The sequence below is a fragment of the Tenrec ecaudatus genome, chromosome 4, assembly GCF_050624435.1.
Source record: "Tenrec ecaudatus isolate mTenEca1 chromosome 4, mTenEca1.hap1, whole genome shotgun sequence".
Classification (NCBI taxonomy): Eukaryota; Metazoa; Chordata; class Mammalia; order Afrosoricida; family Tenrecidae; genus Tenrec; species Tenrec ecaudatus.
The window spans coordinates 153,054,146-153,072,062 of record NC_134533.1 but is presented as its reverse complement, the minus strand read 5'-3'; the positions used below and the strand labels follow the sequence as shown (position 1 = coordinate 153,072,062).

At 41.2% G+C, this 17,917-nt stretch overlaps 1 protein-coding gene across 3 annotated transcripts in view; it reads right to left on the bottom strand.

Moving 5' to 3' along the window:
• The window catches only part of MME (membrane metalloendopeptidase), a 100,308-nt gene that overhangs the window by 17,879 nt on the left and 64,512 nt on the right, over positions 1–17,917 (bottom strand). For all 3 annotated transcript variants that reach the window (XM_075546947.1, XM_075546948.1, XM_075546949.1), the window contains exons 16-17: positions 17,172–17,275; positions 6,139–6,197 (exon numbers count right to left, since the gene is read on the bottom strand). In XM_075546947.1, coding sequence (XP_075403062.1) covers positions 6,139–6,197; positions 17,172–17,275 — 163 coding nt within the window. The remainder of the gene's footprint in view (positions 1–6,138; positions 6,198–17,171; positions 17,276–17,917) is intronic.

Sequence of the window (17,917 nt, the reverse complement as noted above, 5' to 3'; positions counted from 1 at the left end):
CTTCTCCTCTCTCCCCAAGCCCTTTCTTTTCGACCCGGGCCCATCATTCTCTGAGAATGCAGATTCCTGCCAAGCCGCACTTACAACTTGCCTCTCTGTAGTCACTATACATGTGTGTGTGTTTTAAAGAGGAAACACACACTTTCTGCAAGAAACATCACTGGATCTGTTTTCTCTGCTCTTGGAATACATTTCCCAATTTATTTGTACAAGATTATGGTTTTTGGACCAGGATGTGTACAGGTAGTTAATCATTAACTCTAAAAAGAAATTAAAATTAATGTTCATCCTTTAGTAATATTTATCTTTTATATCTTAAAACTCTAGCAGCCACCAACAGAAACATTATGTTCTGTAGTCCGAAACTAAAACAAACTTTCGTATCAAGATTTATTACATGCAAAGCGCTGAGTGTTTCTATTGGGATACAAAGAACATTTAAGAGAGAAGGTCCCTGATCTTATGAAATTTAATATCTAATTGGCACAGAGTAGCAAATGGTGCTTCTCTGCCCTTCAGGTAGGGAGAATATGACATTAACTGCATGGGTTTGAGATCCATATTAGGTGTTTGTAGGAGATTAAAAAAAAAACCTCTCTAGCTCTTCAAAAGAAGTTCTGGAAATGTGGTCTAGCTTTCAAGTGACCACAAGAAAAGTACTTTTGCCCTTAGAGAATTTTCATGCAAGTTACATTTCACAAGTATCTCCCTGAGCTATCAACGGTGCCCAGAAATTATTTTTAGCTTAAAGTATAAAAATTAAGTGCAGCACTTTATTAACTTAAAGTGAACACTATCTCCCACACTATGTACTTTGATTAAAATCCACCCATTATATAAAATGCTCTTATGAAACGTGCTATCAAGACGAAGCATTAACTGTAAAGATCCTGCTGCTTTAATTATACCCTGATGTGCCATTCTTCAGGCAAGTGATACAACTTTTACAGCTCACATTTAACACTAGTCTTCAAGTTCAGCATCACAAATGATGATTTTCCCCCTTTACTCTGTCAGCTGAATCTCTGAGAGACGGATCTGTTACTGGTAGCTTCCACAATCACTGTTTCCAACTACCCGCTAGTTGTACAGGCTTATTGAAACAGAAGATTGCGTCCTTCTCTGCTTTACTTATTTATATACAGCCACATTTTTAGAAATCATGCTTGAGCCTGTATTCATGTAAAAATCAAATTTTGTGGTATAAATGGTAGAAAATAAACATTCATATATAAACATATATTAATATATCTGTATATATTAATTCATGTATATATATTGAGTCAGAAATATGTTCAGAAATGTTTCCTCTTAATTTGCAGCTCTGAAAATAATACTCTAAGACATAAGTAAGATATTTAAGAAACTTTAATTATCTCAAGGCATTCACAGACCACCCATATAGTAAATACTAAATAATCCATAGATTTCCTGAAGTTGAATCAAGTTGATTGTAGAAAGATCCCTAGTGTATTTTTAATGAAACGGGAGAATGTAGCAAGGATGAAACCTCCCATCTGAACTGATTATTCCCTTGAACAATACTTTAAGGTTTAATGAGGTGCCTGAATAGTCTCTAAAACTTATATGTGGTGGAGCATTCCCATGCAGCTTTATTAAAAGGAACGACAGCTCCTAGACTGTGAAGGGAAGTGGCACCCGTGAACGAACCGCTTTGGGCAGTAAGAGAAAGCCACTGAAAATATCGTCTTGTCCTGGAAGTTGCCCTTCTTTATTGCTAACGTGAGGTAGAAGAGGTGCGTCAACTTTGCAATTTAGCCTACCCGTGTCAGTTCTGACAAAAAAGTGATTGGGGGTGAATTAAGAAGCAGAACTTCTTCCCATAAACAGCAACTTCATTTGTAAATTAGCAACATGAAACAACCAATCCATTCATGTAATTTGGGGTTCTTTGAGGCATGGCATCATGAGACACCTGCTATTCGACACCACCTCAATTTTGGAATGCACATCCTACCAAAACCTAGTCAATGTTGCAGAAGCATGTGTGCCTATGAGAACACACACACACACACACACACACACACACACACACCATGAAGATGGGGATACGACTCTTCATTTTTAGCTGTGAAAATCCCCACCTTAACGATTCAAATGAACTGTCAGAGAGAAGAGTGCACTTGTCAAAGATGTCTCTTCTTGCGTGACACGTTCCCCTCTCTGAACTACTGTTTTTAGCCAAAAAGCTTATGCAAAGAGGTTAACCATTTTATTTCATATTTCCATTGGGTAAGTTTATCTTCACCCAGTTTAAAAGACCTTTCTTAAGTATTTAGGATGCTATTACAGATAATTCTTGATTATCCACAGAATAACTGTCACTGTGTGAATGTTAGATCACATTTATATTCTTTTTCTTTCTGCCGGGAGCTCATCTGGTTTGAGGACATGAAAGTGAAAATGAGCACCCATAAGTGAAGCTTTATCAGGCCATCTCTGAGGTGGGCCAGTTCTGAGTCACCTACAGGGATTGGGGCTGAGAACCAGGCATGGCCCCAGCTTGACGTAAAATGCCTGGGCTTGCTATGAAAAAGTGAAGGGGTACACGTGACCGAGTCGCCCTAATGATAACTTGCCGAGTTCTCGTCTGGGGATAAGACAGTGCCCGAGGCTGGCAGCACGCCGAGGCCTTTCTGTACTGGCTGGAAGCGCGGTGTAGTACATGGTCATGCAGAACTGACCGCCGAGTTGTTTCCCTTCATCTGAGGATCCTACTGCAAAGTCATCATTCTGCTTGAGCCTCAATTTTGAGTGAACTAGATTCTACACTGACATGAATCCTAAATATTAAAAATAGGTCTTCAAAGTGGAGACCCTCCAGAGATAGAGACATGGTCAAAGAAAATGACAACTGGTTTCTATAACTACACTCCAAGGGTAAATTCCACGGATTTGGAGTTGATCATTAGGCAGGTTCTGAGCTGATCATTAAGCAGAGATAGATGTCTCTTTCTCTGGAGGGTCTCCCCTTGGAGGACCTACTTTGAATTTTCCTGACTAGGACACATCTTAGCCTAGAATTTGAGCTATTTCATCTTAACCCAGGTGTGAGTGCCTTCGTTATTGTCTACATGACGTATACAGTATTGCCTTGATTTTGTTTTATAATTAATGTTCATATCATGCAGTAAAATAAAGTTCCAGATGGGTTAAAGTTTTACTCTAAAATGAGAACTACGGATATGCTAGAAGAAAACACAGACAACTTCTTACTTTAGCTCTTCCTAGGCTCTCTGGAAGCAGCAGGCGAGAGATCAAAAGATGAGCTGCAGTAGGGGAATCTGCTACACAAGACTTCTTTAGAGTTTTGAAGAGCAAGGATGTTGACTCTGAGCACCAAACCCAAGCCATGGTATTTTCAATCTCCTGATACGCATGTGAACGTCAGACACTGAATAAAGAAGCCTGAAGAAGAATCAATGCATTTGAATTGTGGTGCCGGAGGAGAATATTGAAAGTATTGTGGACATTTAAAAGGACGCCTCAATCTGCTTTGGAAGAAATAGGGCCAGAAAGCTCCTTAGAGGCAAGAACAGTGAGGCTTTGTCTTGCATACTTTAGACATGTGAAGAGAGATCGGTTCCTGGAGAAGGACATCATGTTGGTAAAGTAGAGGGTCTGCATACAGAGGAAGACCCTGAGGGACACAGACTGACACCATGACTGCAACAATGTGCTCAAGCACACGGACAATTGTGAAGGTGTTTCAGGACCTGCAAGTGTTTTGTTCTTCTGTCCATAAGGTCACTATGGGTCTGACTTGACTTGAAGGCACCTAACAACAACAAGGACCTCTTGTGGAATAGTGGTTATTTATTGGGCTACTAACCTCAAGGTTAGTAGTTCAAGACCACCAGATGCTCTGAGGGAGAAAGATGAGGCTTCCACCCCCTTATAGACTTACAGTCTCAGAAATCAAAAGGGGGCAGTTCCATTCTGTTCTATAAAGTCACTTGGAGTTGGAAACTTGATGGCAGTAAGTTTGGGTTTTTTTGAGAGGCTTAAAAAGAATGAAGCAAGGTATAGTCAAACTTTAAAATAAAAGAGGATATACTTTCTAAAAAGATGCTCACCTTCCCAACCCAATCACTGAAGACAAAGCAGGCGCATAAGCAACTGTGGTGAAGAAAGCCGATGGTGCCCGACTACCAAAAGATATAGTGTTTGGGGTCTTAAAGCGACCATCTACCTGAGAAATAACAAAGCCCACATGGAAGAAGCACACCAGCCTGTGTGCTCACAAGGTGTTGAAGGGATCAGTTATCAGGCATCAAAGAACAAAAAATCATATGATTGAGAATGAGGAGGAGTGCGGAGTGGAAACCCAAAGCCCATCTGTATGGAATTGGACATCCCCTTACAGGATGGTCCCGGGGAAGATATGAGCCATTCAGGGTGTACTTTAGCATCAATGAAACATACAACTTTCCTCTAGGTCTTTAATGCTTCCTCCCTCCTACTATCATGATCCCAATTGTACCTTACAAATCCAGCTAGACCGGAGGATATACACTGGTACAGATAAGAGCTGGAAACACAGGGAATCCAGGACAGATAAACCCCTCAGGGTCAATAATGAGAGTAGTGCTACCAGGTGGGGTAGTGGAAGGTGGGGGAGAAAGGGGACGCCGATCACAATGATCTACATATACCCCCCTCTCTGGGGGACAGTCAACAGAAAAATGGGTAAACGGAGACATCGGACAGTGTTAAGATATGAAAAATAATAATAATTTATAAATTATCAGGGTTCATGAGGGAGGGAAGGAGGGTGGTAGGGAGGGGGGAAATGAGGAACTGATACTAAGGGGCTCAAATAGAAAGGAAATGTTTTGAGAATTATGAGGATACCAAATTTATAAATGTGCTTGACACATGGATGTATGTATAGATTGTGATAAGTGTGTATGAGCCCCCAATAACATGATTGTTAATAATAAATTTTAGAACAATAAAAAAATGAAATCTAGGATAGGTAAATCTAGAGATTGATAATTCCCTAGGGACCTGGAGGCGATGATGGGGGGAATGGGGAGCTAGCAGCAAGGAACACAAGAAGAAAATGTGCTGAAATTGATTGTGGTGATGAGTGCACAAATCTCAACATGATCAAACCATTAAATTGTATGGTATGTGAACATAATAAAATCAAACTATTAAATTTAAAAATATTTTTAAAAAAAGATAAGTCTTTTAATCAAGGGAAAAAATGAGGGTTTGATACCATTTCTAAGTAACTGATAGGAAAATTAAATAAAAATAAGGCCTATTGAAGGGTCTGAGATTTTTAAAAGAATAAGTTAAAATAGTGCTGAGAATATCTTTCCACTTGATTTTGGACCATACATGGAAATAAAGGGCTGGACAGCATACAACCGCAGAAGGTTCTCTATTGTTTGCTCAGAATAGCTCTGTTAATACTAATTAGTCGAGTGATTTTGATATACTAAAATCTATTGAAAAATAACCTATTTTATGTTCATATTTAAAATAAATAGAGTTATAAGATGTGCATATGTTTCCTGGAAGAGAGAAAACATTTAAAAATATATATTGAATCATTTACTATGCCATTCACTCATGTATTAAATTCTCAGGCTTCAAACCATAATATAATACCAGGGAACCACTAATATTTTTAACTTTTTTACTAAAAATGTTAAGTCAATACAAATCCATATGATTTTGAATTTTCAACCTCCTGAAATGAAGATGATATAAATAGGATCATTTCTATTGGAGCTAGTATACAGAATGCCAAGAAAATGATATCTCTGAGAAGCTGGCTCTTGAAGATGCTTATGCTTAGAAAGACTTAAAGTCAATACGATTCCATATTTTTAAAGGAACTTTAAATCTCAAAAAGTCCTTAAGATAAACCATTTTAATAGTAAATGGGAATATTACAAAAGAAACAAACTATCAAGACTCCTATTAATTTAATTTGCCATTAGAGTGAAGTTGGATCCACTTACATTCAAGAAGTATATTTACTAAATCAATAATACAGTCTTGAATGTTTTATTTTTGAGATATTATAAATTGGTTGCATAATACACTATAGGTTGGGGAAATTAGAGACACAGTAAAGAATTACTTATAAATATACCTTACCTATCTGATTTGTGCCCGAAGAATAAAATGCATTGACTACAGCTGGTCCACTTATCCACCTATAGAAAATATAATAGGTTACAAATGATACTGCATTATCTGCTTCAGACTACTCATGACAATAAGCACATTATCACTATTTCTTATAGAATCTTGTCTTTAGCTCCCTAGATGAGAGAACTCATTTAAAAAGTATTGTAATTCTTAAAGAGTCAGTATATATCCAGGTCTGCAACCTACTTCACCGGAGTGAACTTTTATGGAGGCACCCTGGTCGTGCCAAGCCCACTAAAATTATGACCCTTCAGAAAGCAAGATGATACTGAATTACCTTTAGCTTTATGTTCTTGATTCTGGGTAACGGTGCCTCCAATTTTGAAATAATTGACACAATATTAAAATACAGGTCTTAAACCTTCAGATTCAAATATAGTTTCTCAGAATTAAACATATTATAACTGCAGTTTATAAAAAAAAATCCTTGTGGCAAAAGGTTATCCCCTTGTCAAAGAGCGTAGTTTGGATTAACATACCTTCAATTATGGCCTGTTAAAATTGTTTTTTAAATCGCAACATTTAGCTAATTAAACAAAGGTGTATTTTTGCATGACCACTATAAAATGAAGTCCAGGTAATTCTTAAGGAAGCTGGTCTGTCAATGCCGTGATTTGGACTTGTTGTTGTGTGCTGTGAAGTTAGTTTTGACTCATGGAGACGCTACAGGATGGAGTGCAGTTGCCCCACAGGGGTTCCTCGCTGTCATCTTTATGGGAGCCACTCACCAGCTCTTCGTCCCTAGAAGTGCTGATGGGTTTGCATGACAGACCTCTCCCTAGCCAAGAGCTCTGTACCTTTGTCCCCAGGACTTCTTCTGTATAGTTGCTATCCGTCTCCCTATTTAAATCTCCCTGTAGCTATATGATAGAGACATGGATGCATTCGATATGTATATGTAATCTATACATACACATCTAGAGCTACATGTAATCTATATATATACACACATACATGTAATCTGTCTATTTAGTTTCTGTGTATATATAGATTTACGTACATATCTATACACACACATCTATATATACTAGTTTCTGACTTTGGGAGACTCTTGTTTGAAGGAATGAGAAAGATACATAACTAAAGCTGAATGAGAAAAAAAACACACTCACAAAAATGCCCGTGACTGATCATTGAAGATCAACGTTCAGCCAAAGGAGAGCTGCCAAGTACCCATGTCTTTGTGTTAAGATGCTCTGAAATCTGCACGTCAACAATCACATATTGAGATGTTTTTTCCCCAAAGAAGCTCCACCTCAATAGAACACGACTGTGGAATCAAGGAAAAGGTGCACTGCTTAATGATCATACAGCCTCTCCATTGTCCTCACACCACACGTAATGAAGACAGTCCTATCGCCGCCTAACGGCACGTTCACTTCCTCAGCTTCCATGACGACATTTAGTGTGTGATTGTTCGCCTGCTCACAGAAGTTTGCAGACACACTGCAATGAGGTCAAGTCACACCTGCTTCAAGACCCTGCCTTGCAAGTGGAGCACTACAAAGGCAATGGCCCCAATCAGCCTTTCTCCTCCACTTCCAGTAAGCATGGAAGGTCAGATGTGACCTCTAAACGGATTTGAGGAAAAGGACCTAGATATCAATTATCTGATACATTCTGATGGGTAGAGTTGTTATCTCCAATATTATGTTCAAGATTTTCATATTAAAGACTTTTATTTTTAGTGCAATCACCATTTTTGTAATTTTTTTTTTCCTTAGGAAGAAAATTAGCTTGACAGGAGGGAGCATGTTGAGCATTTCTTCTTTACATATGTTGTTGTTGTTGTTAAAAAGATAATTATTTTAAAAAATGATGATGAGACTGTTCTCTCAGTCCTCCCTCACCTCATCACAGCTGAGTCATCAATACTTCGCTATTTCCTGCAGGTTGATGATGGCAAGTATACAATTTTATTTATTTTAATTAAATTCCGCATGCTTCCCACATGATTTATGGTGACTCATAACAGAGACGGTGTATTTGTAACCTCCGGGAAGTTATAATAATACTCAGAGGTCAGAGACTAGGTAGAGTAGCTAGATCCACAACTCTGAAATACACATACGCCAATATAACAAAACAAATAATTATAAAAACCAAAAATTATGACCAGAAAGAATAAAGAATATGTTTATGCATATTCACAGGGTTACCATGATTCAGGTTCATAGATGATTCCAAGTTACTTGGAAAAAAGGACAGAATGGAAAATGTTTTCATACAGCTCCCAGGCGGGGACACTGACTTACTGTGATTGGATAAACCATCTCCCCACAGAGTTTTCCAGAGTGCTGTCAGACTCTGGTAGGATGTGTAACAGCAGGTTCTATGGGGTAACAGTCATAGTGATTAACATTTGAATTGTAAGAGAGGCGATTTTAACATGTTCCAGATCTCAGTGTTTCTACAATCTTAATTATGAGCTTCAGATTTAATGATCAGAAACTCTGCATCAAATTGTATGGATAATTCAAAATGATATATGCAAATCACTTGATTTTGGAATCCACCAAAAAAGTTAAGAATGTAATAGAAGAGGTGCTAAACTAAAATGTTTCGTTTTCTAACTAAGTGCATCACAAAGAAGAACAAGATGTCTGAAAGTAACGTCTCAGACAGCAACAGATCTCAAAGGAAGCCACTGAAGACGTCGCTACAACATAGCACCCATTTTTCGTTTATGGCTTTGTCTAGTGCCTTTCTGTTATTCTGCTACACTATGCGGAGGGGGTTAGATTGCATTTTGATTAATGCTTGTAACTTTCCAGCAGGAAGAATGTTACATATTAAAATGTCCACTGTGAATTATCCCTCCATGAAAATAGGAAGCTATTTCTGACCACAGAACATTCTGGATAGGCTTAGAGAGCAACAGGGTGTAGCATATTCTTTCCCCCCTTAAAGTCTTTCATGATCCAGCCTCGCCCACCCTTGGGTGCACAGCAAGAAGTATTTTGTGCCTGGAAATGAAAGAACGTGAAGGACTGAGATGAGATCATTGCATCTTAAATAAGGTGATGGGAAGAGTTTCAGGTTCCAAGTCTAAAGAAATCGCTCACTATGTTCATGTGAAAACTAAACTAACAGGAAATAGACTTTTCAAATGAAGGCCGATGTAATGAAACCTCTTAAGTACTCTTGATTTCGTTGCAAACATTCAAGTTTCAGGAGAAACTTCCGTTTCTGGAACACATACAACATTGGCCCTGAACAGCCACAGGGAGAAGAGAAAGTGCACACGCAGGAAAGAAGGCCAAATGGGGGGACATGTACCCCCAAAGAGCGGGTTATTGTGGGCTGCATGCAGTACAAGTGTGGAAGCCAGGCCCTACCCGTCTCTCTCCTGACAGGAAGCACACTCACCCTGCCCTGGATCCCTTTCCCTGCCTCCGGGGTTGTGTGAGGGCACGAGGGCGGGAAGGGAAGAGAGACGGAAAGCAGTTGAGACGGCATTTGGTCAGTAAGTGGATTTCTGTTTGAGGACTTCCAAGAGTGGCACAAAGAAGGGCGTCTGCAAACCACCCATCCCTCGGGGCGGCACTGGTCACGCGGGGCAGAGATCTCACCGACCCCCTTGAGAGAGGGAACAGGTGTGGTTCTTCTTACTCTGGAGACTAAGTGGCGATGGAGCGAAAGCCCAGGGACGTGGCTTTGACCGTGGAGAAGGAACACACGTGCTGACAGCCGGCTCCCATCGCTTCTGGGTTGGAATCAACCCATTAGATGGCAAAAGCGCTTAGCATGTCTCTCTCCCACGGCAAACAACACGCAGTTATGGCCTCCTTCCCCTGCTCAGGGTACAGTTCCTTAGCATTTCATGGTCTCAGAGCAACTCCTTGGAAATCAGTAGTTTGATAAGATGGCTTTCTCAAGTATCCCTCGGTGGAAAGAAGCATCCTCACTTTGTAATTAGCGCCGCATAATCCTTCACATATATTAATATTCTCTCATCACGGCATCAAACATCATTTGTTTCAAACCATTTATATCAGGTCGAGAGTGCCTCTAATCTGTAAGTGCAGACAGAGACGCAGAGTTATCGCTCCTCTTCCTTCTACAGGTATACACTAAGTGAGCTCACGGGAAAAGAATCTACACACGGAGAGCAAAGGCCACCTGGTCACATTTAACAGAGATCCTGAGAGGAAACTGAATATTAATGACCAACACCAACCCACCTCCACCCAATGCCATTTCCTTGCCAGCAGTTTTCAGAACGAAGGCGTTGATTTCTGGTGACTGCTACATGATCAGCGCTCCCCTCGGCCACTAAGAAGCGTTAGGACGACACGACCCTGACGTCATTCTGCCAGATCCAGGCCAGTCGATGAGCAGCCTAGTATGACAGCTCTAGGTTCTGATAATCACCTGTCGTGTCCCAGCCACTTTATACAATGTAACTGTAACCCCACAACCAGCCAGCAGGACAAAATGTAGGTTACTATCCCTGGCTTAGAAGCGAAACACTGAAGCTTGAAGGCATTTTGCAAATCACCTAAGCTCCCACGGTAAGTGGAAGAATGAGCGTCAGAACCCAACCTGCCAGTCGCCCGCCACCCGCATGCCACCTCTATAACAGACTCTCTTTCTACTTGTTCCATACGGGGCCAATTTAATTCACGGCCAAACACAGCAGAACCAAAGGGTCTGTTTATTGCTGTCGCCAAGGAGTTGTTAACGTAACTGAAGGCCTCAGAGTGACTGGTCCAGTTCTGCCTGGGACAAGAGCCAGGACGCCCATTCTGACCTTTAATGTGAAGAGTCCATTTCTATTTCAACGAAACAATGGAAGCGGCTGTTAGTCTGTTTGTCGTGCTGGCAGTGTTCAGTGCATTAGGTGCGCTTCTACCTGTGGCCCCAGTGTAACAGCTCTTTAGTCTTCCAGTACTCTTCATCCATGTGTGTGTGCACGGGCACACGTGACTGGCCAGATCAGAGACATTTCCAATTAGTGAGTCACAACATGTGCACAGGTGGATCATTTCTGCCAGAATTTTATTTCACTGACTTTTTCTGGGTTAATGATAATCTTTGGATCTTTCAGGAAAAAATGATATCTCTTCCATCCCATCCAATCTACCTCCTACCACTTAAAGAACTAGACATGAGAAGTCTACTGTCTGACAAATCCATTCAAAGAAAACTCCAGGAAGGCTGCTCCAGGTTTTGTTCTCAAATGTCTATGCAGGTCTTCCGAGTGTGATACTCGTGGACATCTGTAGATCAAATGACCAAGTTTGGGAGCCATGTCTTCATTTCAATTTTGCCCTCCAATTCCTGTCCTCCCTCCTCTCCTGCCCATGCTATCCCATCTCACTGCAGGACTGTGCCGGGTGAGGCGAAAGGCATTGGTGAGATATAGCTGATCTGCAGGCCGCAGGGAGCTGTAGCAATCACGGGCTAAGTATTGTCTGGGCAGTGTCCTCTTAAGAAGATATGTATGTAAATAAATTCCGGAATTCTATTCCAAAATTCCCCCAGTTTGCATGAAAGGATAAGGGATGTTGATTATTTTGATTAAGGATGAAGTATTGATAAAATCTACCTAACACTTCAACCTGTAAACCAGTCAGCTTTCCTTCCCGCTCCTCACCCTCCCTCTGAAAACAAAACAAGATAAAAATCTTCCGTAAGTATTGACTTAAAAGCAGAATGTTTTTTTTTGACTGATCAAATGTGTTTTGCTCATGATCCCCAAACACAATGGACAGCCATGAAAAAGACTTGGTTGGTTTTATGGGCACATAGAATAAGGAAATCTAAGGTTTTAATCTATCACAATCTGTACAGAACACGAGCAGACCATCGCAGCAGATACTGCCATGGAAAATTAGAGATTGCCCAAGTTGAGTCCAAATACCCTTTACTTAGCCTTACAGTGTGAGCAATACTTGCTGACTCGAATCAGATCACTGTACAACTTTGAGATGATGCCCACATCTACATAAATCCTGTATAACTTGTTTTTCTTGTGGGAATCAACTGATGAACAATATGGATTAATTAGAAAAAACCCTGGTTCTTTAAAACTGTTCTTTGGAAAAACCAAAAGGGTCGTTTTAAAAAGAAGCACAGCATTTCCCAACATATGAAGGACAGCTATATTCTCCCCCGACCCGCGCCCCGCCGGTCCCCATTTGATAGTCACTTGATGCGGAGATGCCAAAGTGGAAAAAGTGCTGACACATGAAACACTTCACGTGGAAGGGTGTACAGTGGGAAGGCTGGGGAGAACCTTAGACACGGTGTAGCCTAGGCCACACAACTGCCTGACTTTCAAATGGTTATCCAGGCAGTCACTGGCACATGAAAGAGCATTAGTGACTCACAGACAGGACAAAACTGCGGGGCTACCTCACGGGGCGCAGCCTCCCTGCCATTTCTCCTGGCACTGGCCTTTCAGGAACAGCTCTGGAGGCTGACAGCCTTAGGGGCCTGCCGTCAGGTAATTAACCAGACAAGGAAAACAGCAGGCTGGAAGCAACAACAGGGAAGACAGAAATGAACCGAATGATCTTTGGTTCTGTTTTGTTTCTGGTAAATCTTCTGTTCCCATAAAAATGGATGGTGATAAGAGTTGCATGAGCCCCCAACAAAATGATTTAAGAAAAAAATAACCCAAATGCTGATATTTTGTTCCCCCAAAGTCATTACATATAAATATAATTTCTGAATCAAAAGAATAGTTTGACTGTGGGGGTGTGTTTTATTTATTTATTTGTTGGTTGTTTTTTATTTTTTAATTTGATTTGTTTTATTTTTAAAGTGCTGTGGCAATCACTGTTTCCTTGGTGTACTGCCAAACACATTCTGCCTTTGGACAGATGTCCTTTTTATTCCTTTGCCTCGGTCACTAGATTGTGAGTTCCCAAGCCTGAGGCCACGTTTCTTCATCTTCTCGTCCCTCTGAGTGCTTAGCATAGTGCTCTGCACGTGCCTACTGATCTGGTGCCCGTCAATGCTTTTATTTTGATGCAGGGCAACAGGAGGAATGTAGGAGGAACATAAGTCTTTGTAGTTCAGGAAAACGCTACCGCTCTGTGTCATGATTTACACCCATTGGCACAACACACCCAATTATATCACACGAAGTTCTGTCCTCAAAACCAAAATAAAAACCTCGAGTCGAAAACAGTTTTTGAAATTCCATTTTCTGTCATCTATATATTTTCATTGGAGGTTGATGTTGGCTATGAGAAAACAAAGTGGCCAATTGTGTTATTTTAAGTAAATAATTCTGGAAATGTTACAAAGTTACTTTGCTAATAAATACTAAATTCCAAATCTAATATGATTCATGTCTAACAATAGGACATGTTTGAAGTTTTTTTTTCAAACTGGACTCAAAACCCCAGATGATATAAAATATTAGAGATACCTTTGGAAACACAGGTAGGTCCTCAGAAACCACAGTGGATTGTTTAATTTTAGGTCTCTCTCCTTGGCAAGTAGGAGACACTCATCTGGGCAGGACACTCTCCTGCCCGAGGACTGGGCTAGAAGATGTATGTCCTAAATTCATCAATTTCCGCATGTGTTGAATGGTGAGGGCAGCAGAGATGGTGGCCATATCTTTACCAGTTGTGGCAACTTTTAATTTAGGGCCTGAGCTAAGCCTTATAAACCTTATCAGCATTATTCACAAACTGCTAGTGTATTATTTCTTCACCCCATAAACATTCAGGAAGGCTCTGTAGTCGTCCTAGTGAGGCAACCACATACAAGTCATGGTGTCAGCTTTCAACAAGGGGGAGCAAGATGACTCTGCTTTCTGTCTTGGTAGCTGTACAATCGGGTGGTTGGAGAATAGGCAAATAAGGGGGAAATCGACAAAATGAATGGTAAAAAATGGCAAATGGGGTGTGTACCATCAAAAGGACATCTACATGGTGACTTCCCACACACAGTTAGACCCTCCGATGTTGAGCCGACACAAACAGATCTGTGAGGATACAGGTGCTCAGCAGGAAACTGATGACAGGTGAAGTCAAAAGCGTGTGTGTATCTGCTCAGTGAGCGCAGGTGCAGCACACGAAGCAGTCCAGAGGCTTACTCCCTGGTTAGATGATTTGAAAAAATCATAATTCACACCTTGAAAATAAAATACAATTCCTTTAATTGTTATTTCTCTCTAAAATGCTGCAAAAGACATTTTCTTACCTCTGTCCCCTCAATTTGAGATATGGACACCTTTCTCTCCTGCAATGACTTATGAACCATCTGGAAAAGTAATTCTCTGACACCTTTCTATGGGCTAGCTACTTGACCGAAGTAACAGCACTCAATAGATGTTAAAATCACAAAGCAAGGGATTTTTTTTGGGGGGGGAAGGGCTGACGATGCATCGTGAGAATTTGAACTTGAGGTTCCATTTGGAAAAAAGGAAAAGAAAGAAAGGAAACAGGGCAGTGCCTTTATTAAGCACGTGCAGAATTAGTCAGAACCTTTCACTGCAAGCCACTTCAGTAAAATATGAGGCACTTTTATTATGTTGTATCCAGCGAGGGCAATTGCTATCAGAAATGCTTTCAAACCTAACTTGCCAAATGAAACACAACATCATCCAACACATTCCATGAAATATGAACACATGTGGTCTGACGCACAAAGGACCCAGCACTAACTCACGGGTTCTCCCTTGGAAGGATCCTTAAAAAGACGGCCAGGGTCTGGGTCCCACCCACAACATAACTGCATAACCACATAGAGGAGTTGAGCTGGACAGCCATTAGTCAGTGCTCCAGATGGTTTCAATGGACAGCAATTCTGAAGCCGTGCGCATTCAGGATCTATCACTCCACACCCACTGCCAGGGAGTGGATGCCAACCCCTAGTGGCCCTGTAGGACAGGGCGGCTAGAACTGCCCCTGTGGGTTTCCAAGACGGAAACTCTTTACAGGAACAGAGAACCTCACCTTTCTAACGAGGGGCTGGTGGGTCTCAAGGCAGGGAAACGGGAGGGGGAAGAAAAGCTAGGCCAGAGATGGCAGAGGAAACGTTACTCATCACATTATACGAGTCACCAACTATCAGTTCTGAACTGTGGAGTGTCTACAAGGCTTGACTTCAGGTGATCTAAAACATAGGTCCCTACACATATTTGGCTTATCCCCTCTTCAAGAAAGAGCAAAAACAAAACCATGACTCAGCGCCCTGCTGGCAATGAAAATACTTTGTACATTATTAGCCCACAGTCCAGGGGAAAGTTACAGGCATGTGCTTTCACAATTCCCCTGGCTCGTTCCAGCACCTCTACCCCAGGGGACATGCGGCACACTTTGGGAAGCAGATCTAAAAGATGAGGATTTATAAAACATCAGCACAGATGATGAAAGAGAATGCATGTGTAGACTATTGGAAAATGATTATGAAACAAGCTGCCTCAATTTCAAAAGAAAACTATCAAGCAGTCATTCAACATCCTGTGTATAAAATTATTGGCTGGGTGTAGTTTTCTTTAGCCATCTTCACAAAGACTATTCGACAGTATTTGTCAGTACACATTCTACACAGTATTAACCATCCATTAAATATAAGTATGTGTTTTTTAAAGAAATGCAACTATTTCCATTTGTAATCATCATTCTCAGATTATATATTTACCTGCAGGATATGTCTTTCGAAGAATTTTTGTTGCGTTTAAAAAGACAGAAGTTGATAAAGGAATGTAACACCAGCCATTCCTACCTAGTCTCTTCCCCTTTTATCCTAGCTGGGAAACTAAGCGTTCTCTGATATTTGCAGCTCCTATCTTAGTCACCAGCAGACAGCATATTTGCTTCAGTGTAAACCCAGACATCAGCCCCACAGCCAGGCTCTCGGGGCACCTTTGTGTTACAAGGCTTCAAAACGCTGTTCACGAACTGAAATGCATTGGCATTTCCATTTGGGGATTTTGTCCAACCTGCTTTTGTTTAATGAGGAAAGAAAAAGCCGTCCATCACACAGTCCCACTGGACGCCAAGCCAGCCCTGGCACACCACTTCCCTCATCTATTCTGTATCATCTACCTTCTGCTACAGAGAGACATTATAATGCAGGTGCGCTTCCCCTTTGGTCCAGGGTCAGAAGGCACCTGGACTTAGTGGTCGAAAACATGAGTTGGATGAATGAATGAAAGAACAAACAAATGGCTACATGGACGCAAAATGAATCCAGAACCTTACTGGTAACCTATTGTGTTAGTAGATATGCAAGGAGTATGCTTATTTCCATTTGCACTGGGTACATTAATTCTTTTTAATTGAGAACCTCCGATATGGTGGGTACTAACCTGTCAGTAGTGCTCCTCCTCTAGCAAAAAAAAAAAGTCCCTGTTCTCTAACAGTTAAGAATCTGCTGAGGAAACACACCCTAAGTGGCTCCCAAATTGAAGCGCACACAATTTTTGTTCCTAAACATGTCATATACACATGCATTTAACTAAAAAAATAAGCAAACTAACAACTAATAAGCACTGATGACATCATCAAGTAAAGAGTAAGCACATTTGAAAGACCGGACTAAGAACAATTCCTGGCGTCTTCTCAGATTTGTCTACAGCAGCTTGGAGACAAGTGGTGTATGAAGAATTGTCTTAAATCCCCGCGAGGGTATGGAATTGTGGGATGCTTGACTGGAAAAGGGAAAACTGTGGACAAAAGGTAAAATGCCAGGTACAGAGGCCTCAGAGAAAGCCTGGAGGAGTCAGAGTTCCTTAGGTAGAGTGTTACATAGTAGAAATCACATGCAATGATGTGAGAGAAACCAAAAAACTGAGTTAGTCTGAGGACACCTAAGTGGGGGGGAAAAATCAAGTTCGGGAGAATTCCTGACCTAGGTGCTTAGCATAAAACTCATAAATGTCCTTGACGGAAGGAGGACATTTGCTTTTTAACAGTTTCTCAGTCAGACACGTCCACCACTGCAACAAAGGGGAGCAGGGAAGCGCGCTCCTGAAGACACAAACACATTAGACATGGGGCCATACATACTCGTCTTTGTCCACCTTTTCTCGGAGCTTCTTTAGTTGTTTACTTTGGCCGAGCTTCAAATTTTGAATTATGTTCTCAAAATATTCCTCTTCCTTGTAGTTCAGCTGTATTATACAGAAGAGTTAGGGAGAAGCATGAAGAGCATATTATTTTCAAAATTTCGCTTCAAAATCACAGAGGATGTTTTCCTTAATGCCAGTAGCAGTCAAGCCTTCCTCTCTCAATATCAATCCTTACATCGGCACATTCGTATCAAGTACCTACTGTGCGCTCGGCAGCTAATGCAATGGTAAAGCACGGATGGGAACAGAAAAGCCAGCATTGTAAACTCAAAAGCTGGTCCATGGAAGGAGAGGCCTGGCGATCATCTCCCACAAAGATTACAGCTTTGGAAACCCAACGGGGCAGTTCTATTGTCTTACAGGCTTGTCACCGTGTGCATGAAGCAACTGGGTGGCAAACAGCATGACAACACTGTTCTAAGCACTTTAAATGTATATTCCAAACCAAACACTGCCAACATGTCTACTCACAGTGACCCTGTAAAGGATTTCCAAGACTGTCAATCTTTACAGGACCAGATAGTTGTCACTTCTCCTGTGGTTTTAGACTACCGACTCTGTGGTTGACCGTGCCATGCTTCCCAACAGCGCCACCACCCACTGCATCGTGCTCACAATCCTGTCCAATGTATCTCAAACACGAGAAAACCGAGACACAGCCTCCTGAAGTCACTTGCCCAAATT